This window comes from Leuresthes tenuis, unplaced genomic scaffold (genome assembly GCF_036924035.1).
Source record: "Leuresthes tenuis unplaced genomic scaffold, fLeuTen1.0.hap1 SCAF_5, whole genome shotgun sequence".
NCBI lineage: Eukaryota > Metazoa > Chordata > Actinopteri > Atheriniformes > Atherinopsidae > Leuresthes > Leuresthes tenuis.
In genome coordinates, this window is record NW_027325359.1 from 27719902 (window position 1) to 27746559 (window position 26658).

Consider the following 26658-nt stretch of genomic DNA (forward strand, 5'->3'; position numbering starts at 1 on the left):
TTAACCTTTTCTTACCCGCTTTTTGCCAACTATGGTCGGACATTCACACCGTCTTACAGCGGAACACCTCCGCTTCCGCTTTTGATGGTGTATAGTCGGGCATTCGAACCTTTTCTTACACGCTTTTTACAAACTATGGTCGGACATTCAAACCTTCTTGTAGCCGAAAACCTCCGCTCCCTCTTTTGATCATACATTGTCGGGCATTCGCACCTTTTCTTACCCGCTTTTTACAAACTATGGTCGGACTGTCACACCTTCTTGTAGCCGAACACATCCGCTCCCGCTATTGATTGTGTACAGTCGGGTTTTTTAACCTTTTCTTACCCGCTTTTTACCAACTCTGGTCGGACATTCACACCTTCTTACAGCGGAACACGTCCGCTCCCTCTTTTGATGGTGTATTTTCGGGCATTCGAACCTTTTCTTACCCGCTTTTTACAAACTATGCTCGGACATTCAAACCTTCTTGTAGCCGAACACATCCACTCCTGCTTTTGATGATGTGTGGTTGGGCATTCGAACCTACTTCTTGCCCGCTTTTCATTAATTATGGGTGGATATTCACACCTTGTCGCAGCCAAACACTTCCGCTCCCTGTTTTGATCATGTATGGTTGGACATTCGCACCTTTTCTCACCCGCTTTTTGCAAACTATGGTCAGCAATTCACAGCTTCCTCTCCACCATACTTGTATGGTGGGATATTCACACCCACTTGCATCCGAAGACCTCCGCCCCCACTTTTGTTGATATTTAGTCGGTCATTCGCACCTTACCCGCTTTTGGCAAACTATGGCCTTCTTGCAGCCAAACACCTCTGATCTCGCTTTTGATGATGTAAGGTTGGGCATTCAGACCTTGCTTCACCTGCTTTTCACCAAATATAGTCGGACATTCACACCTTCTTGCAGCCGAACACTTCCGCTCCACCTTTTAGTGTTCTATCACACCTTTTTTTCACCGCATTTTATAGATTATTGTTGGAAATTCTCAAACACTCTCATCCGAAGACCTCTCCTCCCGCTTTTGTTAATATATTTGAACTTTAGTCGGACATTCACACCTTCTTGCAACTGAACCACCTCCGCTCCCACTTATGATCATGTGCGGTTTGATTTTCGAAATTTTTACTTTCATGTTTTCTAGCAATTATTGATGGACATTCAGACCTTCTTGCAGCCGAACACTTCCGCTCCCTCTTTTGATCATACATTGTCGGGCATTCGCACCTTGTCTTACCCGCTTTTTACAAACTATAGTCAGACATTCACACGTTGCAGCTGAACCACCTCCGCTCCCTGTTTTGATCATGTGTGGTCTGGCAATACTACCTTTTCTTACCCGTTTGTGAGTAATTATGGCTGGACATTCACACCTACTTTCAGCAGAACACCACCTCTCTCGCTTTTGATGATGTATGGACCGGCATTCTTACCTTTTCTAACACATTTTTCAGCAATTATGGTCGGAGATTCACACCTACTCACAGACGAACTCCGTTCCCGCATTTGATGGTGTATAGTCGGGCATTCTCACCCTTTCTCATCAGCTTTTTGCAAATTATGATCTGACATTCACACCTACTTGCAGTCGAACAGTCCTGCTCCCGCTTTTGATTATGTTTGGTTGGATATTCAAACCTTTTCTTAACTGCTTTTTACAAACTTTGGTTGGACGTTCACACCTTCTTGTAGCCGAACACATCCACAGCTGCTTTTGATGATGTATGGTTGGGCATTCGCACCTTTTTTTTACCCATTTTTCAGCAATTATGGGTGGACATTCACACCTTCTTGCAGCTGAACACCTCCTCTCCCACTTATGATCATGTGCGGTTTGATTTTCGAAATTTTTACTTTCATGTTTTCTAGCAAATATTGATGGACATTCAGACCTTCTTGCAGCTGAACACCTCCGCTCCCGCTTTTGATCATACATTGTCGGGCATTCGCACCTTGTCTTACCCGCTTTTTACAAACTTTAGTCGGACATTCACACCTTCTTGCAGCTGAACCACCTCCGCAAGGTGTGAATGTCCACCCATAATTAATGAAAAGCGGGCAAGAAGTAGGTTCGAATGCCCAACCACACATCATCAAAAGCAGGAGTGGATGTGTTCGGCTACAAGAAGGTTTGAATGTCCGAGCATAGTTGGTAAAAAGCGGGTAAGAAAAGGTTAGAATTCCCGAATATATACCATCAAAAGCGGAAGCGGAGGTGTTCGGTTGCAAGAAGGTGTGAAAGTCCGAACATGGTTTGTAAAAAGCGGGTAAGAAAAGGTTAGAATTCCCGAATATATACCATCAAAAGCGGAAGCGGAGGTGTTCGGTTGCAAGAAGGTGTGAACGTCCGACCAAAGTTTGTAAAAAGCAGTTAAGAAAAGGTTCGAATATCCAACTAAACAAAATCAAAAGCGGGAGCAGAGCTGTTCGACTGCAAGTAGGTGTGAATGTCCAGCCATAATTACTCACAAACGGGTAAGAAAAGGTAGTATTGCCAGACAATACATGATCAAAACAGGGAGCGGAGGTGGTTCAGCTGCAAGGTGTGAATCTCTGACTCTGAATTTTGATCATGTATGGTCTGGCAATACTACCTTTTCTTACCCGTTTGTGAGTAATTATGGCTGGACATTCACACCTACTTGCAGCCGAACACCACCTCTCTCGCTTTTGATGATGTATGGACCGGCATTCTTACCTTTTCTAAGACATTTTTCAGCAATTATGGTCGGAGATTCACACCTACTCACAGCCGAACAACTCCGCTCCCGCATTTGATGGTGTATAGTCGGGCATTCTCACCCTTTCTCATCAACTTTTTGCAAATTATGATCTGACATTCACACCTACTTGCAGTCGAACATCTCCTCTCCCACTTATGATCATGTGCGGTTTGATTTTCGAAATTTTTACTTTCATGTTTTCTAGCAATTATTGATGGACATTCACACCTTCTTGCAGCTGAACACCTCCGCTCCCGCTTTTGATGGTGTATAGTCGGGCTTTCGAGCCTTTTTTTACCCGGTTTTTACAAATTATGATTGGACATTCAGACCTTGCAGCCGAACACCTCCGCTCCCTCTTTCGATCATACATTGTCGGGCATTCGCACCTTGTCTTACCCGCTTTTTGCAAACTATAGTCAGACATTCACTCGTTGCAGCTGAACCACCTCCGCTCCCTGTTTTGATCATGTATGGTCTGGCAATACTACCTATTCTTATCCGTTTGTGAGTAATTATGGCTGGACATTCACACCTACTTGCAGTCGAACAGCTCTGCTCCCGCTTTTGATTTTGTTTGGTTGGATATTCGAACCTTTTCTTAACTGCTTTTTACAAACTTTGGTTGGACGTTCACACCTTCTTGTAGCCGAACACATCCACTCCTGCTTATGATGATGTATGGTTGGGCATTCGCACCTTTCTTTTTTTTACCCATTTTTCAGGAATTATGGATGGACATTCACATCTTCTTGTAGCTGAACACCTCCTCTCCCACTTATGACCATGTGCGGTTTGATTTTTTAAATTTTTACTTTCATGTTTTCTAGCAATTATATTATTGTGAATGTCCAGCCATAATTACTCACAAACGGGTAAGAAAAGGTAGTATTGCCAGACCATACATGATCAAAACATGGAGCGGAGGTGGTTCAGCTGCAACGTGTGAATGTCTGACTATAGTTTGTAAAAAGCGGGTAAGACAAGGTGCGAATGCCCGACAATGTATGATCAAAAGAGGGAGCGGAGGTGTTCGACTGCAAGGTCTGAATGTCCAACCATAATTTGTAAAAACCGGGTAAGAAAAGGCTCGAAAGCCCGACTATACACCATCCAAAGCGGGAGCGGAGGTGTTCAGCTGCAAGAAGGTGTGAATGTTCGACTAAAGTTTGTAAAAAGCTGGTAAGACAAGGTGCGAATGCCCGACAATGTATAATCAAAAGCGGGAGCGGAGGTGTTCAGCTGCAAGAAGGTCTGAATGTCCATCAATAATTGCTAGAAAACATGAAAGTAAAAATTTCAAAAATCAAACCGCACATGGTCATAAGTGGGAGAGGAGGTGTTCAGCTGCAAGAAGATGTGAATGTCCACCCATAATTCCTGAAAAATGGGTAAAAAAAAGGTGCGTATGCCCAACCATACATCATCATAAGCAGGAGTGGATGTGTTCGGCTACAAGAAGGTGTGAACGTCCAACCAAAGTTTGTAAAAAGCAGTTAAGAAAAGGTTTGAATATCCAACCAAACAAAATCAATTACTCACAAACGGGTAAGAATAGGTAGTATTGCCAGACCATACATGATCAAAACAGGGAGCGGAGGTGGTTCTTTCTTATATGGCCATAGGTTAAAATACCCGACTGTACACAATCAAAAGAGGGAGTGGAGCTGTTCGACTGCAAGTAGGTGTGAATTTCAGATCAGAATTAGCAAAAAGCTGATGAGAAAGGGTGAGAATGCCCGACTATACACCATTAAATGCGGGAGCAGAGTTGTTCGGCTGTGAGTAGGTGTGAATCTCCGACCATAATTGCTGAAAAATGTGTTAGAAAAGGTAAGAATGCCGGACCATACATCATCAAAAGCGGGAGAGGTGGTGTTCGGCTGCAAAAAGTTGTGAATGTTCGACTAAAGTTTGTAAAAAGCTGGTAAGACAAGGTGCGAATGCCTGACAATGTATGATCAAAAGAGGGAGCGGAGGTGTTCAGCTGCAAGAAGGTCTAAATGTCCATCAATAATTGCTAGAAAACATGAAAGAAAATTTTCGAAAATCAAACCGCACATGATCATCAGTGGGAGAGGAGGTCTTCAGCTGCAAGAAGGTGTGAATGTCCAAAAAAGGTATTCGCAGCATTAAACAAATTCGGGTTTGGGTCACACTTCATCAACGCGATAAGGATATTATATAGCTCCCCAAATGATCAAACCTCTCCATCTTCAGTCTGCAGAGAGGTACAAGACAGGGTTGCCCACTTTCTCCCTCACTTTTTGCTATTTTCATCGAACCTTTAGCAGCTGCTATCAGACAAGATAGAAATATTAAAGGCATCTAACCCCAAAATATTGAGCATAAAATAAGTCTTTATGCTGATGATGTTTTACTTTTCCTTCAGAACTCTCAAACGTCTCTCACTCACACGATCACACTCATAAATAAATTCTCAGCACTTTCTGACTACTCTATCAATTGGTCTAAGACCACAGTTCTGCCCATTAACTGTAGAGTCCAGAATATACCTGTAATCACTTTACAGTCAGGAAATATTAGATATTTAGGCATAAACATTTCCTCCAGGCTCTCAGAGCTAACAAAGCTAAATTATGTGCAATTATTAAAGACAGTAGAGGACGATCTCTCTCGTTGGAAGTCCTTACCTATATCACTTATGGGGAGAGTTACAACCATTAAAATGATGATACTACCAAAAGTTAATTATTTGTTCTCAATGATCCCCATAAAAGCATCTGCTACTTGGTTTAAGTCACTAGATTCATGCATCTCCAAATTTCTGTGGAAAAACAAACCACCGAGTATTAGTTTAAAAACCCTACAGAAGACCAAGGACTGTGAAGGATTAGATTTACCTAATTTTCAGCACTATTCCTTAGCCAATAGGTTACAGTATATATCAAAATGGTTTAAACCTAGCCCAATAGATGAACCATGGATAAATATAGAACAAGCATTGTGTGATAATCTGGAAATCTCTGACCTGCCACTTATTAGTCAAAACGTAAAAAATCACAAATGTTTCAAAAGCATTAACATCAGCACCTCTCTGACAGCCTGGTGGGAATTTCTTAAAATAACAAAGTCCTCACTTGTCCCGTGTAAGCTTACACCCATCTGGAACAATCCTGACATACTGCAAAACAAAAAAATGCTTCAGTGGAAAACAAAGCACTGAGTTCATGCCAAAAGAACAACACCAAGGCACATTTTCAGATATGTGGACAACATGAGCACATCAACTGGGTGGAAAGCAACATCAAGTTCACAAAGGAAGGTGCAAAAGACCACAAGCTGCCTCTTTTACACTGCTGTGTACACTGAAGAGGAGGGAAGTCTCAACACTTTTTATTCCGGCAAACCCACACATACAGACCAATACCTGCTTTTCGCCTCACATCATCCACTAAAAGACAAACTCATCAGTACAATACACTACCAGGCTGAGAGTGTACTTACTAAGGCTGAGGGGACACAAAAGGAACATCAGCACTCCAAGAAAGCTCTTCAAACCGGTTGATATCCAAACTGGCCCTTTGTCAACTCAGCAGATATCTGGACCAAACAACACCATTAGTAAAGCTAAGAACAGACACAGACATATTGTAATTCCTTATGTGGTAGGAGTCTCAGATAAACTTAGAAGGATCTTCTCTAAACATGACACTCCAGTGCACTACAAACCCAAGAACACCCTCAGACAGAGACTGGTTCACCCAAAGGACAAAACACCAAACACAAACTTAGTGGTGTCATGTATGCAGAGTGTACGGACCTCTGTATAGGAGAGACCAAACAATAGCTTCACAAGCGGATGGCACAACTAAGGAGAGCCTGCTCGTCAGGTCATGACTCTGCAATTCACTGAAATCTTAAGGAGAAGAGGCAATCTTTCTGAGGACAGTAATGTACACATTCTGGACAAAGTAGACAGATGGTTTGAGAGAAGAGTCAAGAAAGCCATCTATGTTAACCTGAAAAAAACATCTTTGAGCAGAGTAGATGGTCTAAGGTATCACCTTCATAGCACCTGCAATGCAGAATTGTCTCTCCTCCCCAGGCACAACCATTCACACCTTGGATCATGTGAGCAAAATGTATTCTTTCAGACAGGTGGATAGTTTATGTGGGAATGACTTAAACAACATGTACATTGGTCGAGGGGTTCAATGACACGTGTGACTGTAACGACCCAAAACGTTTGAATGACCCCCTTCTGTTTATAAGCTCGTACTCCTCACCATCTAAGTTCCTATTACTATCACATTCCGGTTCCTATGCGCCGACCTTATCGGCAGCAAATCTGTGTCGCTCTGAATTTTGTTCATCGTCATATGTCATTTTAGTTTTAATCTAAACATTTTTAGTGATCTGCTTTTTATTTACATTTTGTTTAATTTCTATTTTTTGATAATGTGCAGTGCTACCAGCAAAGTGTGGACATACCCGGCTTCACAGCCATACGAGCGGATCGAGACCTGAATACGAACGGTAAGCAGAAAGGAGGGGGTATTATCCTGTTTTTTAATCAGAGGTTGGTTAACCTGCGCAATGACTATTTAACTATTTAATTTAACCACCGTAAAGTGGGAGTACAGGGACCTTGCGGAGACCTTCAATGGCTGAACCAAAAAGAACTGTTTGCTCCTGAACACTACCAAGACCAAAGAGCTGGTGGTGGACTTCAGGAGATCTAAAACTCCATACCAGTCAGTCTGTATTGATGGAGGGGAGACAGAGACTGTTCAGACCTGCAAATACCTGGGGGTGGTGCTGGATAATAAACTGGAGTGGTCTGCCAACATAAAAGCAGTGTACAGGAGGGGCCAGAGACGTCTCTTCTTCCTGAGATGGCTCAGATCCTTCAATGTCTGCAGTGATATGATGTGCATGTTTTGTCACACTATCATTGAGAGTGCCCTGTTCTATGCTGTTGTCAGCTGGGGGAGTTGCACTACAGACAAAAACTATAGGCGCCTGGACGAACTGGTAAAAAAAGGCCAGTTCTGTAGTAGGCAGAAGACTGGACCCTCTAACTGTTGTGGTGGAGCAACGGATGAGGAGGAAATCATATTCTGTTTTGGAGAACAAGAAACATCCTCTCCACAGCATCCTGGCAGGACTGAGAGGTTCAGGAGGTCCTTTTTATACTAACAAGTTCAGCTCTAACAACGTCGCCTTTCCCTTAATACAACAATAAATAGCTATGTGATAGCCTTAGTAAGCTACTACAATAAGGCAAAAAAAAAGTGTGAACCAAGGGGTGATTTTGAAATTGGACTACATCCAATTAGATTAATTTCAATTCAATGTTTTATCAGTCCTAAACTGGAGATAACATTGCTGCAGTGTAACTCGTTTTAAATATGTGTTTGTTATAGATTAAATGAAATAAAAACAAGTTGACAAACTTTTGGAAAGTTGATTTGTTGTTGCATAGGAGAGCAACTGGGCTCTAGCTGCTGCTGTTTAGTGGAGATGTAAGAATCGCTTTTTTTTTTTTTTTTTAAAAACATGAAGCTAGATACTATAAATACTTAAATATAATAAAGTAAAGAACCAAGACCACCATTTACTGTGACCTCATAGAGAAAAATCAGCATTATTACCTTTTCATTAATATGAATAAAACTCAAATGCAGTAGAAATAAGAGACAGAGCTAAAGTTAGATTGCATTTGATTTAATAGGTGTAACAGAATTGCCATAGATTACAAACATGTATATACATATGGAAAAACCTTCCCATCTGCAGTTAAATCAGTTAGATGTTTGGGTAGTCAACTATTCTGAAAGAGGCCTTATATGTGTTGTATAGCAATGTTCACAGCAGTCTTTGAACTGTAAAGGCATCTGCCTGACATGCGGTCTATCACGGAAGAAAAAGTAGAGCTCATCTTGTTTTTCATAACAACATGTAGCGAATGAGTCCACCCCCTCTAAGCTCTCGAAGGCGCTGGCAGTGTCGAAGCATGTTTAAAATCCCCTGAAAGCGTTTGTCCACCTTCGTCTGGGTAAATTCACGAATATCATCCTCCACAATAAAATACTGACCTGCAAGACATTTAAACACAACATTGTAAACACTTTAATCTCTTATGTACTCATCTGTGTAAACACCAGCAGTCGTATTCAAATGAGAGCAGCTCAAGACCCAAAAAGGCAGAGGACAAACAACATATTGAAATACTGAGTGCATTATTTGATTCTGTGAAAGTACAATTCACCAACATTTTGGATGCAGTATAATGCACGTAATGTTGCCTTATGCATGGCAGAATATTTTGCAGTGCTGCAAAAGAATGCAGTTAGAGGGAGAGCGCAGAGCAGCCACTATTTGTCTTTGTTGAGGCAAAAAAACAAAAAGGATTTGTATTCCAATAAAATGGAAAACAGGCTTAAAAATTCAGTTTTCTTCTTAATGATATTTAAAATTTAGGAAATACAAGGGTCCTTCAAGAAACTATAATAATAATTTTGAACACTTAAATGCAATATTGGTTCATGTTTTTCAAAAACATGTATTATTTCCAGTCTGGTATTTACAACCTACACACGTGGACAAAATTGTTGGTACCCCTCAGTTAAAGAAGGAAAAACCCACAATTCTCACTGAAAGCACTTGAAACCTACAAAATTAACAATAAATAAAAATTCATTGAAAATTAAATAATCAAAATCAGCCATGACTTTTGAAATGTTGATTAACATAATTATTTAAAAAAAAATAATGAAATAGGGCTGGACAAAAATTATGGTACCTATATAAAAGATTGAAAACTATTTGACCAGAGTGACATGATTAACTCAGGTGTGTCCTTTAATTGACATCACAGGTGTTTCCAAACTCATAATCAGTCAGTCTGCCTATTTAAAAGGGAGACAAGTAGTCATTCTGCTGTTTGGTGAAAAGGTGTGTACCACACTGAACATGAACAACAGAAAGCGGAGGAGAGAATTGTCCCAGGACATCTGAAAAAAAATTATAGACAAACATCTTAAAGGTGCAGGCTATAAGACCATCTCTAAACAGCTTGAAGTTCCTGTGACAACAGTGGCTCATATTATTCAGAAGTTCAAGACCCACGGGACAGTAGCCAACCTGGACGTGGCCGCAAGAGGAAAATTGATGACAGATTGAAGAGACAGATCGTTCGAATTGTATCCAAAGAGCCCAGGACAACTTCCAAAGAAATTAAAGGTGAACTCCAAGGCCAAGGTACATCAGTGTCAGATCGCACCATTCGTCGTTGTTTGAGCCAAAGTGGACTTCATGGGAGACGACCAAGGAGGACACCACTACTGAAAAAAAAAAAATCATAAAAAAGCGAGACTGGAATTTGCAAAAATGCATGTTGACAAGCCACAAAGCTTCTGGGAGAATGTCCTTTGGACAGATGAGACCAAACTGGAGCTTTTTGGTAAGGCACATCAACTCTATGTTCGTAGACTCAAAAACCAAGCATATGAAGAAAAGAACACTGTCCCTACGGTGAAACATGGAGGAGGCTCAGCAATGTTTTGGGGCTGCTTTGTTGCATCTGGCACAGGGTGTCTTGAATGTGTGCAAGGTAAAATTAAATCTGACGACTATCAAGGCATTCTGGAGAGAAATGTGCTGCCTAGTGTCAGAAAGCTTGGTCTCAGTCGCAGGTCATGGGTCTTCCAACAGGACAATGATCCAAAACACACAGCCAAAAACACCCAAGAATGGCTGAGAGAAAAGCGTTGGACTATTCTAAAGTGGCCTTCCATGAGCCCAGATCTGAATCCCATTGAACATCTGTGGAAGGAGCTGAAACATGCCATTTGGAGAAGACACCCATCAAACCTGAGACAACTGGAGCAGTTTGCTCATGAGGAGTGGGCCAAAATACCTGTTGACAGCTGCAGAACGCTCATTGACAAATACAGAAATTGTTTAATTGCAGTGATTGCCTCAAAAGGTTGTGCAACAAAATATTAAGTTATGGGGTACCATCATTTTTGTCCAGCCCTATTTCATTAGTTTTTTTTTAAAAAATAATTATGTTAATCAACAATTCAAAAGTAATGGCTGATTTTGATTATTTAATTTTCAATACATTTTCATTTATTGTTACTTTTGTAAGTTTCAAGTGATTTCAGTGAGAATTTTGGGTTTTTCCTTCTTTAACTGAGGGGTACCAACAATTTTGTCCACGTGTGTATAACAAACAGCAGATGACCCAGGAATTTGTTTCTTCAAAAAAAAAAAAAAAAAAAAAACTTGTTACAGGCCATTTAAATTCTAGGTTTGAATGGCGTGTGTCACTTAGGTGAATACCCTCAATAGGTAAGAGCATGGGAAAGGGGTAGGGGAAAAAAACATAGCTAAACATAGGCAAATGCAATTTAATATTTTTCACAGAACCTATTTCACCCCACACAGACTATATAAGATCAGTGGGAATATCTCCCATGTGCCAAAGATATAAGATAACTGAAGACAAGCTGCTGCATATGCTCTGGGCTTGTTCTTACCTAGAAGAATTTTGGAAGTTTATTATAGCTACTGTTTCAGACTTTCCAGAGTCTGAATTTCCATGAGACCTGAAGATTTGGCTTTTTGGAGATATCAACATGCTTAATTTCCGGGAATAGAAGAAATAATTTGTCTTTAGCCAGCACAGCTAGGAAAATGGATATTCTTGTAAACTAGAAATTAGAACACCGGCCATCGCAAAAGAACTGCTTCAAATAGCAAGACTTCTACTCTTTTGTTCAGTGTTTCTTTTTTTTCCTCTTTTGCATAAGCTTATCAGAACATTTCCCTGAAACTGTGTGCTGTGATCAAAGGTAAACGTCGCTCACAGGTTGCTTCTACACCAACTGCACAGTTTAGTTCTGTGGTGCACAAATTACAACTTGACATGTTTGCAAACAAATTGTATTTTTGTGAGCTGACAGTTTACACCATCCACAAAATATTGTAATTGAAAACCACCTTTCGTCTCTTTGGTCTGCTGGTCCTTAAAGCGCTGGTGCAGCTTGCGGGCATGATTGTTGAGAGTTTTCACTGACTGATGGAGGATCTTGTACTTGGCTGTCACAGCAATGTTAATGCTGTCCACTGCTGCATTAAGCTGGTCATATGATACACGTCCTTTCATGTACCTGGGGAACACAGGTGAATGGACACACAATACATCATCTCCTGACATTAGATGAAAAGGCTGCCCATAGAACAGGCTAAAGAAATGTTTTGATAGTGGGCTGTATAGATAAAAAAAAAAAAGCAACATTATCCATCTTTACACACACACACACATATATATACACGTACGTATATACGTATGTGTATACACACATACGTATATATAGGTATATGTATACATACGTATACACACGCGTATACACACACACACACAGGTATACAAGCGTATATACACATACGTATATACACATACTGCATAGGACTGGATAGTGTAGTGGTTAGATTGCTACCTTTCATGTAGGTGTCCTGGGTTCAAATCCCCTGCATGAAAGGTTCTACTACCTCCAGTAGGGGTCCTTAGGCAAGACCCCCTTACCCTATCTGCCTACCTGTAAGTCGCTTTGGATAAAAGCGTCTGCTAAATGCATAATATATACATATATATATATATATATACACACACACACACACACACTATATACATTGTTGCTCCCAGTCAAGCAAAGATGAGCCTTCAGCCATCTTTTTCTTCCATACACATCTTCTCTGCTAAAGTTGCCCGGGGGAGGTAGTGCAATCATGGCCTTAAAGTTGATTAGATGATTTGGAGTAAGACGTTCCAAGCTGTTTGGATCACTCAAGTTGTCTGTCGTTAGAGGACGATCACTCACTATTGCGGCAACTTCATAAAAGAAAGTCCGCAGAGAAGCATCATTAAGCCCACCTGGGGAACGTGCGAAAGTGGAGTTGAGGACATTTCTAACAGTTCGTACCCGTCACTCCTCCGGCATGGCTTCCATGAGGTGCATAGAATACAAAGTCACATTGGTTTTCTGCAAGAAAAGCTCTCAGCCTGTCAGCATTGACTTCCTGTAGAGCTGCATTCAGTTCATTTTTGGCACCAACAAAATTAGCACCCTGATCACATTTAATCTGCTTCACATAGCCTCTCAGTGCAATAAAGCAGCCCAAACCATCAATAAAGGCATCTGTGGATAGATCATCTAACATCTCCAAATGTATTGAAGCAGATGAAGCACCTGAAGCAAGTGAAGATCAGATCGTATCTTGTTCGTGTTATGTTTTGTCAGGAAGGGGCCAAAACAATCCGTGCCGCAGTACGTAAGAGGAGGAGATGGTTCCATCCTAGATCACTCATTTTCTGTTCCTCCACAGGTCTCCTCAGTTTCCTGCACAACACACATAGGCGGATAAAAGAAGCAACACACTGGCTTAGCCCTGGGATCCAATATCCATGATATCAAATTTAGTTCATTTTGAAGCTTTTGCTCTGATCTTTGACATTTTCATGACTGTTGGATGTTTGAATGAACAAGGCATACTTTAACTGTTCAGTCTTCCTCCCCCCTTGAGCACACCGTCATTGTCTAAAAAGACATCCAAGTGATGGAGTCTGTTGTTGTGTGGGAGAAGCTTTCCTTGAGTCAGTGTCTATGTTTCCTCTTGATATGTTGGTCTTGGCAAATCTTTAATAATTACAATTTCTGCTTCTTGCCTTTCATTAACAGTGGAGCGAGTGTCAGACTTGTCTTTTAGTCATCTTCGGACCCTGCACCCTGTTTGCCACGAAGGTGTGAAAATGCCTTGCTTCATTGTTTATGTAACCTAACACAACTTTAGAGTCTGTCCAGAAAAACTCTTCATCACTGCCATAAGGTAGTTCTTCTCTAAGCATGTTTCTCACTGTCACAGAGACAATTGCTGCTGTTGGAATGGTGGTGATCTTCGAAGGAGATAATCGAGATTTTCCTATGATGAAAGCATAGTGAACTTTCATTTGTACATCTTAAATAGGAAGACTGTCTATATCCTGAGGTGCTGGCATCTGAGAAATGATGGATTTCCCATTTTACAACTTTTCCAAAGGATGCGGGAAGGTAACACCTGGTTACTTGTATCTGCTCCAGATTGGCAAGATCACTTTTCCATTGTTCCCAGTGGGGCGTCAGATGTTGAGGCAGTGAATCATCCCATCCTGGGCCCTGTCTGCATATATTCTACAGCACTGATTTTCCTTTAATCCTCCTTGCCTAATATCACCTGCCTGAGTGCCAGTACTCCAGAACAGTTGTAGCCCAACAACAAACCCACCTCACAACTGAGAAGGAGGAATTTCATCTGTGAGTGTTGATAAATGGCTCCAACGTTTCGCTGTGAAATCTGCATAAAAAAGGCATCCAACAGTAGAAATGCAGCAAATTCACTAAGCACTGGAAACTCATTTCGTTCAATTGGAGCCTTTGAAACTTGATAATTCCATCTGGCAGCTGCCCAGTCTGGTAGTTTTTGTGTCAATTTTTGATTTTCCTCACGATCGTTTATATTTCTAGGCCTTTGACATGAGGCAAAGCTGACACACAGGCATTTTTTAAAATCAGCAAAGTTTCTTAGTCCTTCAACATCTTTACTGTGCATTTTTGACCAGTTGGACAACTGCTCAGACACAAGGTTTAGGAGTGTGTTTATGGGAATCTTTGACCATTCTTCCAGAAGCTCATTTGTGAGGTCAGACACTGATGTTGGACAGAAGGCCTTGCTCACAGTCTCCTGTCTAATTCATCGCAAAGCTTGTTCTATCAGGTTGAGGTCAGGACTCTGTGCAGGCCAGTCAGGTTCTTCCTCACCAAACTGGCTCAACCATGTCTTTATGGACCTTGCTTTGTGCACTGGTGTGCAGGCATGTTAGAGCAGGAAGGGGCCGTCCCCAAACTGTTTCCACAAAGTTGGGAGCATGAAAAGTTCCTTTCACTGAGACTACGGGGCCAGGCCCAGCTCCTGAAGAACAACCCCACACCATAATCCCCCCTCCACCAAACTTTACACTTGGCACAATGCAGTCAGACAAGTACCGTTCCCCTGGCAACCACCAAACTCAGACTCCTCCATGAAATTGCCAGATGGAGAAGCGTGATTCCTCACTCCAGAGAACGCGTCTCCACTGCTCTAAAGTCCAGTGGCGGCGTGCTTTGCACCACTGCATCCGACGCTTTGCATCGCACTTGGTGATGTATGGCTTGGATGCAGTTACCATGGAAACCCATTCCATGAAGCTCTCTACGCACTGTTCTTGAGCTAATCTGAGGGCCACATGAAGTTTGGAGGTCTGTAGCGACTGACTCTGCAAAAAGTTGGTGACCTCTGCGCACTCTGCGCCTCAGCATCCGCTGACCCCGCTCTGTCATTTTACGTGGCCGACCACTTTGTGGCTGAGTTGCTGTTGTTCCCAATTGCTCCCACTTTGTTATAATACCACTGACAGCTGACTGTGGAATAGTTAGTAGTGACGAAATTTCACGGTACCACGCTGGAACTCACTGAGCTCCTGAGAGCGACCCTGTTAGGGTTTTTAACATTTATCTCATGATATACCCTGTGTTACAATTACCTTACTGTGCCTTTAATTGTATTGCTATGCTTTAACTGCATTTCCTACGCTTTACTATATATACTATATATATCCTATATACTGCATTAGTTCCAGTCATGTGGCGAGGAAATGAGGGTGCTTGTGAACAAAGAGATGCCTCAGGACGGAGTCTTCCAGAGGTCAACCGAGTTTACACTACAAACCAATAATGGTTGATTCACACTAGTTTATTGATGTATCTCTTTGTATGATTGTCGTCAAGGTCTCACACTCTAATTGGCAGATGTGCCTCCATACGTAAATGCATACGTAAACGACCAACGTTCTGAATTTTCTATGAAACCCTTTGTTTTTGTAAAGCTCTTCCCCCTTTCTTATCTCTGAATAAAAGCAGGCTGCTGCAATGAGGGAGTCGGAGATTGTTGTAGGTTGCTTAGACACATACAAACCTGTGGCTGAAGCAGCGACGGCTCTCCCCTTTTGCAAAAGCTGAACTTTATATTGATCTCTTGTGTGGTTCTTTCTGTTTAAGGTGGGACTTCGTTAGTAAGAATGAAAAACCCCATCAGACCCATTATTTCACAGATTGTAGAAGCAGTCTGCATGCCGAGGTGCTTGGATTTATACACCTGTGGCCGTGAAGTGATTGGAGAACACACACACACGCACGCACACACACACGCACGCACGCACGCACGCACACACACACATCATACATGTTGAATGTTAGTGAAGAATGATACTTACTGAGGGATGCTCTCAAACTCAGGCATAGTGATGAACTCCATCTCTTTGATAATGGTCTTACTCATTTGCTTAATATTGTCTGCTTGAACAGGCCGACCATCTGTTGCTTCATTCAGGTTTCTTACAGTTTCTTTTCCCCTGAAAGATCAAAGATCATTCAGTCATTCATAGCTATAGAGTGTTTTCACAAGCTGGACTACCGTAACTGAAAGCACCAATTGCAATTGATTCCGGTCACAGTTACAAGACTGAATAGTCCTGTCACAATTCTAATTATTCAGAATTGCTATCATGCTTTCATAATCATCTTGATTAATCAGTTTAGAAAACACTGACACAAATTTTTCATATTTTCTCATTTACCGTATTTTTCACACCTAAAAGCCTTAAATTTTCACAAAAAACGGCTGTTCGCCATATAATCCAGTGCACTTTATGTGTGCACCGGATTCCAAAATATGTCACGTTTACCGACATCTTGAATTTACCGCGGGGACCATTCATCGGGGCATTAACCCCCTCTGCATCCCTCACCGCTCTCCCTTCGCGCCGCTCACCACCACGTTCACTTTTGCCGCGCCTCTTCGATCTCCTACATTGAGAAAGAATGGCAACTGGCCACTTTCATCGCTCACTTTGCGTTCGGTGTGAATCCAGGGTCAGGTGGATCCCAACCATTCACTCTGAATGGGGCGAAGACTGTATGGAGCTTGTACTTAGCGACTGAATCGTCCATCCATCATCTGCCGCTTATCCGGGGGTCGGGTCGCGGGGGCAGCAGCTTGAGCAGAGAAACCCAGACGTCTCTGTCCCCGGCCACTTCCTCCAGCTCTTCCGGGGGGACCCCGAGGCGTTCCCAGGCCAGCCGAGAGACATAGTCTCTCCAGCGTGTCCTGGGTCTTCCCCGGGGTCTCCTCCCAGTGGGACGGGCCCTGAACACCTCCCCAGGGAGGCGTCCAGGGGGCATCCTAACCAGATGCCCGAGCCACCTCATCTGACTCCTCTCAATGCGGAGGAGCAGCGGTTCTACTCCGAGCCCCTCCCGGATGACTGAGCTTCTCACCCTATCTCTAAGGGAGAGCCCAGACACCCTGCGGAGGAAACCCATTTCGGCCGCTTGTATTCGCGATCTTGTTCTTTCGGTCACTACCCACAACTCGTGACCATAGGTGAGGATGGGAACGTAGATTGACCAGTAAGTAGAGAGCTTCGCCTTCTGGCTCAGCTCCCTCTTCACAACGACGGGTCGGTGCAGAGCCCGCAACACTGCAGACGCCGCACCGATCCGCCCGTCAATCTCCCGCTCCATTCGTCCCTCACTCGTGAACAAGACCCCGAGATACTTGAACTCCTCCACTTGGGGAAGGATCTCATTCCCGACCCGGAGAGAGCATTCCACCCTTTTCCGGCTGAATCGTGTCATCATTAATGCTTTTGCCCATGTCCCACTGAGGGCCTGTTCTTCAGTCTGAGATGGGTGATGCAGACCGATGTGCAGTTTATAAGTTTATAAGTGTAAAAACGACCGATGATGTTGTCCTTGACCTTCGGACCATTTCCCGGTGACACAGGGACGTAATACATACACAACGTGTGCTGGCAGCAATAAACCAATCAGAGAACATTAGGTAATACGTACGCTTTATAATCAAGTGAGCCTTATAGTGCGCAAAATACAGTATTATACCATTTAAAAGAGCATAAAGGAGTATTAATAGAGTACAGAAAGTAAATAAATAGTATACACTTTGTCGGATTCAAGTTGACCAGAAGTACATTAGTTCATGAGATCATATTTGTCAGGAAATTGGCTAAATGATTAGGGAATAGACTAATAAATTGAACCCTTGACAAGTTGTGACAACAGGATTATCATTTCCTGTTCAGTATCAAATCAAAATCCCTTCTGAATTTAATTGGACAGAAACACATTTGATATTAGCAGCACTGTCATGGTGAAGCTGTCAGGATGTGCATACATACATTATTCAACAGTTCACGAGACTGATCTGAAGTGGTTTTTCTCACTTTCCCCAGCTACACATTTTTTTCACGTTGTTCTGCTGGAGCTTGCTTTCTAGCCTGTTTCCGTACACCTTCTTTCTCAGCTGTTTTTGAACAGTTCTCAACAATTGGGGAAGCCCCTCACTGTCTTTGTGGGAATAATAATCTCCACACAGAAGGTAACATAATATGTTACACACAGCATTCATATAATCTCCATGTGTATGACAGAGGGCATTCCAGTCTGTGGATTCAAAGCCTCGCCACAGCTCTTCTTCAGTCTCCTGATATAATTTTAAAAAAATAAATAAAAGTCCATACAGTGACAGGTTACCGCTTAGCAATTCATAATTGGAAATGAGGAAAACCATATCAGGTCAGCTAAGGCCAGCTTACTTTATTTGTACCCGAAGGTGGACTTGTTTTGCAGCCAGATAGATCACATTGTTATAACAGATTGTGGCCTATTTTGCCCAATGGAGGACGGGGAGAGGAACTGTACGCATCTTTTACATTTGCATTGAATAAAACAAAATTTTTTTTTATTTTGTGAGGTGGAGCAGTTGACAAACTGTTGAAAGATTTTAAGTGTAGCTGGAGACTTGTGTTTATAGTCCAGCAATGACTGAGCGGATGAAGTGACAGACTGTGTCAGGTAATATTTACACTTCTACCAGAATAACAGATAAACTCACCGGTAGCATGTCCTGGGTACAGATCCTCTCCTTTTACAGTATAAGTACAGATTTTCCCCACAGCGGCCAAATTCTTGCTAAAAGTAAATAGTCTTTCTATCTACAGTTGTCTGACGTAACACTTGTTGTGAATTAGTACCGTATCGTGTAAATAAAATTATACAACAAGTAGTTCTGACCAAGCAATGTGATTGGTCAAGAAGAAATTTAGAACGTGCTCAAATCAGCATGACAGCACTCCCGACTCATCCCCTAAAATATTACTCCGCTGAAATTCCGGGACCGCTGAACATTAACGTCAGCTCTGAGTTCACTAATCTGGGACTAGAAAATGCTTTCTGTTGCTAGGTCGTTACTAAGGGTAGGATTATTTGCTGCAGTGGTAAACTACGTTCCATTACACATAGGAGTCTACATAGGAGTGACTGATTGTGTTTTGAGAAAAATTTGAGAGCAAACTGTCCATCAACATGGATACATTTTGATTATACATTTTATTTTTGTTGGCTTTAGTTGTATAATCGCAATATTACCCGAGAGGGTGTGCTTTAACGCCATTGGAGCACTTCAGTGATGCTTGCGGACCTCAGCCACTGTTGTGCTCAAATGACGTTAAAGCACAAATATTGCTTAACTGGATTGATTGATTGACGCCCCCCTTGTGTGAAATGTAATGGACGACAACCTATACTGAGGTCAGTGTATAGTATATATATATATATATATAATTCTGTCAGAACTGACTCACTATCATTTTCTTATTCTGAAAAATAATCGCATCTGTGACAATGATAACACAAAAAGAAAATCAAGCATCATATATACAGCAACTTCACCTGTCCAGGTCCTTCTTCCTGGGAATATGAGGCGGGATGTTGTCCTTAATGTGCTGTACGTCCTCCAGAGCCTTCTGGAAGTACTCCTCAAGTGCCTGAAACCCATACAAATATGCTTTATAATCAACATACATTCGAGATCATTTTGTGAGCTCCCACAACCTTGCTTTGACATTTTAAAGCCCCTCACTTTGAGGATTTATAGAATAGTTCAATCAAAGTGAGTAGAATTTAAGAAAAGAACTAACAATGTTTCAAATAATTTATGCAGCTGTTACAACATAACATATGATAAACCTTTTCTACAGAACTGCCACCTTATCATGGTGGAGGAGTTTTAGTACTACATGACCCTGAGAGCTGTGTTGTTGGGCAGTTTAGCCCCCCTTAGGGTCTCCCAATACAAATTGGCTCCTGGGGCATTGTTGGCCCACCTCTGTGGCGTCCTGTGGCTGGCTCTTGGGATGTGGAATATCACCTTGCTGGCAGAGAGGAAGCCTGTGCTGGTGTTTGAGGTCAAATTGTACCAACTAAATAAAGCTGGGCTCACCTCCATGCACAGCATGACCTCTGGAACCAAACTCAGGGGTGGCTCCCTGATCCAATCCTGAGTGAGGTTTTGTTTTTGGACTTCTGTGCAACTGATGGATTGGCTACAACGAAAACTGTGTTAGAGCATAAGGTGGTTCATAAGTGTACATGGTACCAGGCCACCTTAGGCTACAGGATGATGATCAATCAGTTTCATAATGGAATCATAAGCCCTATGTCTTGAAGACCTGTGAAGAGAGAGATAGAAGTGTCATCTATTCACCACCTGGTGGCAGGTTGCATCGGGTGGTGGGAAGACTGCTGGACAACCTAGCAAACTCCAATAGTTAGTGAGGGTAAAATTGAAAAGTCTGGTGGAGGCCCTGATGTTAAATCCTGTATTTTCCAGTCGTGTTCTCCATTCAACGCCAGAAAAAGGCTTGTTGCTGCCATCTTTTTACCTCTTACTGATTATGGTGACACTATTTACATGAATGCTCTCAACAGATGAGGGACCCTGCTTATAATGAAAACCTAAGGTTCATAACAGGCTGTAAACCCCTCACTCACCATGGCACTTTGCAGCCTCTGGTTAACTGATCATCAGTATCCAAACACTTTTGCATTGGTTGATTTTCATTTGCAAATCCATCCTTAGTCTGTTGCCAACTATTTCATTGTCTTACAGATAAGCCATAGGCATTTTCTCACTCGGTCTCTGTGAATTTGAATATCCTGTAACAGGATCTGAAGCCGTCTAATTTGATCCTATTAAGAAATTTTAGGGTTAACATGAGGGAAAATAGAACAAGCATTCTTGGAAACTACTTTCTTGGGCCATCACTTGCTACTATTCACTTAAACGTCATAAGTGCTGAACTAATGACCCTGTTTGTTTGTTACTAATTTGTCTGGTTGCTTGAAACGGGTCTCTATTGAGAATGAGATCCCATGTCTCGATGAGATGATCTGTATAAAGGTTGAGATTTCATCCATAGCAGGAAGTTTTAGTTGTGGCATCCCAACAGAAAACAGAATAAAATGAGTGACTGCTGCACTAGTTTTCACTGTGAACCAGCTACATATGAGGTACTGATGTATGCCAAATTCTTTACCTTGAGATGGTCAAGTTGCTTTTTCTGTTGATCCACGCATCTTTCTAGTTCTTCCAGAAGTTTCTCGAGTGAAAAGAATTCCTGTCCCAGCTTCTTTATCTTGGGTTGAGGCAGTTCTAAATGTAGAGAAAAAAAAAGACAGACTTACATGTTATCTACGCACTACTTTAAGCTAAGTTGACACTACAAGATTTTTTTTAGTTTTGGCAGAACTTTGAATTGTTCACACCATGGCATGCCTCCCTTTAATCTGGATATATGAAGTCATAAAAGGTTCACACTACAAGTGATCTGTGTCAGGGGTCACACAGGCTGTCATATCTCACGCTAATGATGAAAGGCAAGTCGTTCTCTCATCATTACACTATAATACAAGGTGTACCTGGTGATTCAATGTGTTTTGCTCTCCTGGTTGTTGAGAAGAAGTGTCAGTTTTACTCCACAGCTTCTTTCTCAAGTCTGTCATATTGCATGCTGGAAATGCTGGTGGTCTCACCTCATTTAACCAAATTCTGCTCAGTGTCACAAGCACACTGTACGATTGCTCTCTATCATGTTTGTTGTATTTTCCTTTCCAAGGATTCCCCCTTTCATGGCCCAAGATCACATCTGTTGCACTCTAATTGGCTGTACCTCCTCACTCACCAAATCCTCCCCCCAACCTCCCCGAAATATCAAGCAAACCAGATATTTGGTTCAACATTAGGATATGTCCACAAGCCTCACACACACTTCAAGCATTCACATGCAATAGGTGACCATCTATCAAATCGGATTTCCGCAGGTTTGGACAGGTTTCTGCAACCTCGAAAATTTGTTTGATACTTTAAAAAAAGATCTTGTGAACTAGGCTTGTTATAGATCACTTTGTCATACCGACAACTGACAGATCCAGCATCTGTTGTATGAATGATATTTTGTCATGAACGTGTTGACTGATATCTTCAAGGTCACTCATGTTCCTGAAAGAGAGACACATAAAAAGCACAAAGTGTTAAAGTGAACATAAAGACGTTTATAGAAGCAATGAAACGAGCAAAGTCAAGTTATAAAAACATACCTCTGATTCCACATGGTAAAAATAAACGAAATCCTTAAATGTTACACTTAGAAAGTTATTATTTATCATATTGTCCAAATATACAGTATACCAGGAGACGCTTTCAAGAGTAATAAAAGTCAATTCAGTTCAACTTTATGGAAGCCAAACCTCTTCCGTATGTTTTAATGCAGAATATGTTTTTGCACACCCACCTTGAGCAAGCTGTGGACAATCAGGGCACTTTCCTTCAGCTTTTTCACCTTTACCAGTTAACATATCAAAAACAAAGGAAAACAAATATTGTCATTTAAGAATGTGAAGTATAAGTGAAAAAAATATAAATATGTCTAATATACACACACATAAAAAAAATGCACTTACTAAATTGGAAGCAATGTCCTCACCATCAATTCAAAGATTAAAAGACATATTCTCAGATTTAAAACTAATGATGATAAGAAAACAACATGATGTGCAATAGCTTGTCTATTATGGCCTAACAACTCATTCATAGATGTATATTCATGAATGCCAGACCAGGTTTTTAACCTTTCTGGGTGAGTTAGGCAGATCTAAGGACTAACCAAGCCTTGGTTCAGCCTACATTTAGGCTGACGTACCTGGAAAAGAAGTCATTCCCCAAACAAAGCACCTTATCCAGCCTAAATACCCACAACATAAGCCACTGTTTGAGCTCACTTTAACCTAGAGATGCACCAAAAATGACCCAAAAATGTATTTTCGGACTTTAATGCGCTTTGTGTGTTATGACAGAGGATATCTCATTTTACTGTCTTTCAGCAGTCACTTACAGGCCTGTAGGCTATTCAGGAGTGGGGCCCAGTAAAACATTTGAATTTTATTTGATATTGTGCATTGTTGGAATGTGAGCATTTAGTGCTAAATCAATATTCTCATAGATTTTAAAACAGATTTATTCTTTTAAGCATGAATATCAATTTTTGTAGCAAAATCTTTAATTTCGGTGCTTTCCTAATTGAATCCAATGTCCTTTTAGACTTGACTGCAGTCCTTTTACACTCCTCTTATGTTGCGCTGAGAGTTAAACCTCACATGGGAGCACGCATTCATTCCCTAGAAGTGGATCCACATTACTACGCTTCCATTTCATCCATGTAAATACACATAATGCATTTCTTTAATTGTTTTTGTTCCATCAATAAGGTTATACTGTGTACCGTGTTGCTCATCATGCTAAATTGTGTAATCCCTTTTAAGTTTTATGAAGAAATATCAAACCAATCCATTCTTAGTAGAAGAAAGAAAGACGATCAGACATGTGCAAAAAGAAAACAATACATGTACACAAACACCAGAAGTTCTACACAAACGTGTGGTGAGAATATGCACATCATTCACACATTTTAAGAACAATTTAACCCTTTTATTAGGCAAAAATGAAAAAAAGAAAATTTCACTCTCCCTGACAATTATGCAGTAGTTTTCTCTTCCTCCATTTTGCTTCTTATATATATATATATATATATATATATATATATATATATATATATATATATTTTAAATATTACTTTAGTTTAATTGTGACCACAAAAAAAAAAACTGTAGGTGCTTGTTACAGTCATGGAAGATCTTCCTAACAACGTTTTATTTAGAGACTGTTCTGATTTTCTGGCACATGATTGGCTCATACCCTGCTGTAAGCTTCCAACCGCCGTTTTACCTCCATAAAGCTCAAATTCTGGAGGGACTGGATAGTGTAGTGCTATGATTTCCACCTTTCTTCCACCTTTGAACCCTAGTCTCCTGTAGGAGACTGCTGTAAGCTTCCAAGCTGTAAATCTCCTGTGGGAGACTAGGGTTCAAATCCCCTGCATGAAAGGTACTACCTCCAGTAGGGGGTCCTTAGGCAAGACCCCCTTACCTTAGCTGCCTGCCTACCTGTAAGTCACTTTGGATAAAAGAGTCTGCTAAATGCATTAAAAAAATTTAAAAAAAACATAACATAATTTTGTTTGTGATTCCAGAACTGAGACCGAGAATAAAGATTTTTATTTTTTTTTTTTAATCCTGTTCTTCATCCGTTTCTGTTTCTTCGTCAACTGTCTGCTACAGTAGAGGGAATAAAAGGCCAATACTAAGCTGCTTCCAAGTTTCCTGAAACTATTTCAGTATGACAAAAATATATGAAAGCCTGTATTTTACGATGAGTCACAATTTACTTTGCAGAACAACACTGATAAAAGAGCAATTCTTAAAAAAAAATTTCAAAATTTAAATAAAAAATAAATCGAATTATCTACAAGTATTTTTTCGTCTATTCCGCTAAGAATGAGAAACAGAGGCCCCACATACTGTTCTGCTCTACCTTTATATACTATGTTTGGACTGTCTTGTGTCTTATGTTTGGAGCGCTTCGGTGTGCGGGAGCTCTTTGGCCATTATTTTTCATATTTAATAAGTGCGCGCTCCCGAAAATAAGGGAAACACTTCCGATCTGCGAGGCGTTACGTTGGCATGACACCGGTAGTTCACGTTCAACGTGGAAGTCAGCCGCTGGCAGAAGGCACATCCTCGCTCGCCAGTTCATACACGGCATACATACATATTAGGTTGAATTGCCCAGAATGGAAAGTGATTTGTGTGTGAACGAGCCGTACATCAATGTCTGCGTGTTACTGTATTAGTGACTTAAACCTAACAGGAATTTAGATAAAAGTTTACTCACTCTGACTGGAAGCCTTCTCCTGAGCGCCTGTGTTGTTGTCTTCCCGGCTCTTTTGAAATGTACAATACGTCAGGTTAACGCATGCGCTTTGTCAATGCTGCCTTCAATGACTGTAGAAACAATCAAAATTACATTGCCATTCAACAAAATAAACATTTCAGCTTTTAACAGAGCTACATAAACAGGAAATGAGAATATTGATTCACGTAGTTGTGGATCTGGATTTCACCACATACTAAAAAAGAAAATAAATAAAAAAAAAAATAAAATAAACACAAATAAAAAAGAAAAATGACCAAGAACTACCTTGTAATAAGTAGGAGTTCTTCAGCTACTCGGAATCAAAAGTATTAGTTGCACAAACAAGATCAATATCAGACAAGATGGTTTTCTTTTATTTTTTTTCTTTATGAAATGGTATGATTTTTATTGTTTTATTCAAACTACAAGTAGTATATTAGGTCTAAGACATCTACTGGGCTTAAGCCAGTGTTTCTCAATTCCGGTCCTCATAACCCATTGCCCTGCATGTTTTCGATGTTTCCCTCGTCCACCACACCTGATTCAAATGATTAGCTCGTCATCAAGCTCTGCAGTGGCCTGATAAGGAGCCATTCAAAGGCAGTTCAGATGTAATGGAGCTTTTAAGAAGCATGATGACACCAGATGGAACAGTGTCAAAAACTACAGCGTATTTCTTTGGTGGTATGGGAATACCATACTTATTTAGAAGTTCACAGTAAGACAATAAAACACCATTAGAATTGAATAACTGCTTGACTGCTTGAATAACTGTTTTCCAGAAACAAAGATTTCTGTTTGTATAATACATCTCTATTATTCCACGTGTAGTATCTATGAGGTGAGAAATTGTGCCTATAGATTAAAGTCCAAGCAAGAAGCAGTTGTTTATTGAAATTAGATGGCTTTAAGGAGATTTTATCAATGTTATAGTTGCAAAGTAAAATAAATTAAAGGCCACCAAGTTTTGAAAATAGGAAATTTAGGATAAACTTCCAGGTTGAAGATGGGTTTCAAGAAAAAAACAAGAAAATTCATACCACCATGTTCATATGAGTTCCTCAGAACTGACTTCCTAATATAATGAATCCTATTTCTCCATACAAATTTATATAGCATATTATTGACGGATTCAGTGGTCTGTTTGTTCACATCAAGAGACAGGGCAATATAGGTCAGACGAGAAATGCCCTCTGCTTTGGTTAACAAGAGTCTTCCTCTAATCGATAATTCTCTTTGAAGCCATGAGTTAAGTTTTTTTCTGTACCTTTCTTATAATGGGGTTAAAATTCAAAGAACATCTAGTATTTTGGTTCTTGTTGATAGCCAAGATAGGTTACGGAATCCTTCACAGGAATATTAGACAAGGAGGATGCATTACGATTTTTGAGGGAGTTTGCACTTATTGTGACGTTAAGGCAGAGTCCAGAGGCATTAGAGAAAGAAAGACTAATTATATCAATGGCTACTGGAACCTGTGGAACATCCTATAAAAATAAAATTGTATCATCAGCCAGTTGACTAATTACAATTTCTCTTTCAGCTATAGTGATACCTTTCAGGTGGCTGAGTTTAATAGAATCTGAAAGTAGTTAAGTGCAGATCAGGAACAAGTACGGTGAGGCCGGGCAGCCTTGTCTAACACCGCACTTTAGATTAAAT

General features: G+C 40.9%; 1 protein-coding gene across 2 annotated transcripts; it reads right to left on the reverse strand.

Moving 5' to 3' along the window:
- Positions 1-8605: 8605 nt before the first annotated feature.
- Positions 8606-25134, reverse strand: ska1 (spindle and kinetochore associated complex subunit 1). 2 transcript variants are annotated; one of them, XM_072385282.1, is made up of 7 exons: positions 24976-25134; positions 22103-22188; positions 21227-21342; positions 19581-19675; positions 16046-16183; positions 11701-11870; positions 8606-8789 (listed from the first exon to the last, which is right to left on the reverse strand). In XM_072385282.1, the coding sequence occupies exons 2-7, from the start codon at positions 22182-22184 to the stop codon at positions 8641-8643; spliced, it is 750 nt and encodes a 249-aa protein (XP_072241383.1). In that variant the 5' UTR covers positions 22185-22188; positions 24976-25134; the 3' UTR covers positions 8606-8640. The 2 variants fall into 2 exon arrangements, with proteins under 2 accessions (XP_072241383.1, XP_072241384.1); XM_072385283.1 differs by lacking the exon at positions 24976-25134 and adding an exon at positions 22481-22528.
- Between the last annotated feature and the right edge of the window lie 1524 nt (positions 25135-26658).

Excerpts from the sequence above, each read along its gene's own strand:
- ska1 (XM_072385282.1), bottom strand. The coding sequence starts at position 22,184 with ATGAGTGACCTTGAAGATATCAGTCAACACGTTCATGACAAAATATCA. Across the intron at positions 21,343-22,102 it reads GCTGGATCTGTCAGTTGTCG|AACTGCCTCAACCCAAGATA; the intron begins GTATGACAAAGT and ends CTCTACATTTAG. Across the intron at positions 11,871-16,045 it reads GAGTTTGAGAGCATCCCTCA|GTACATGAAAGGACGTGTAT; the intron begins GTAAGTATCATT and ends TGTGTTCCCCAG.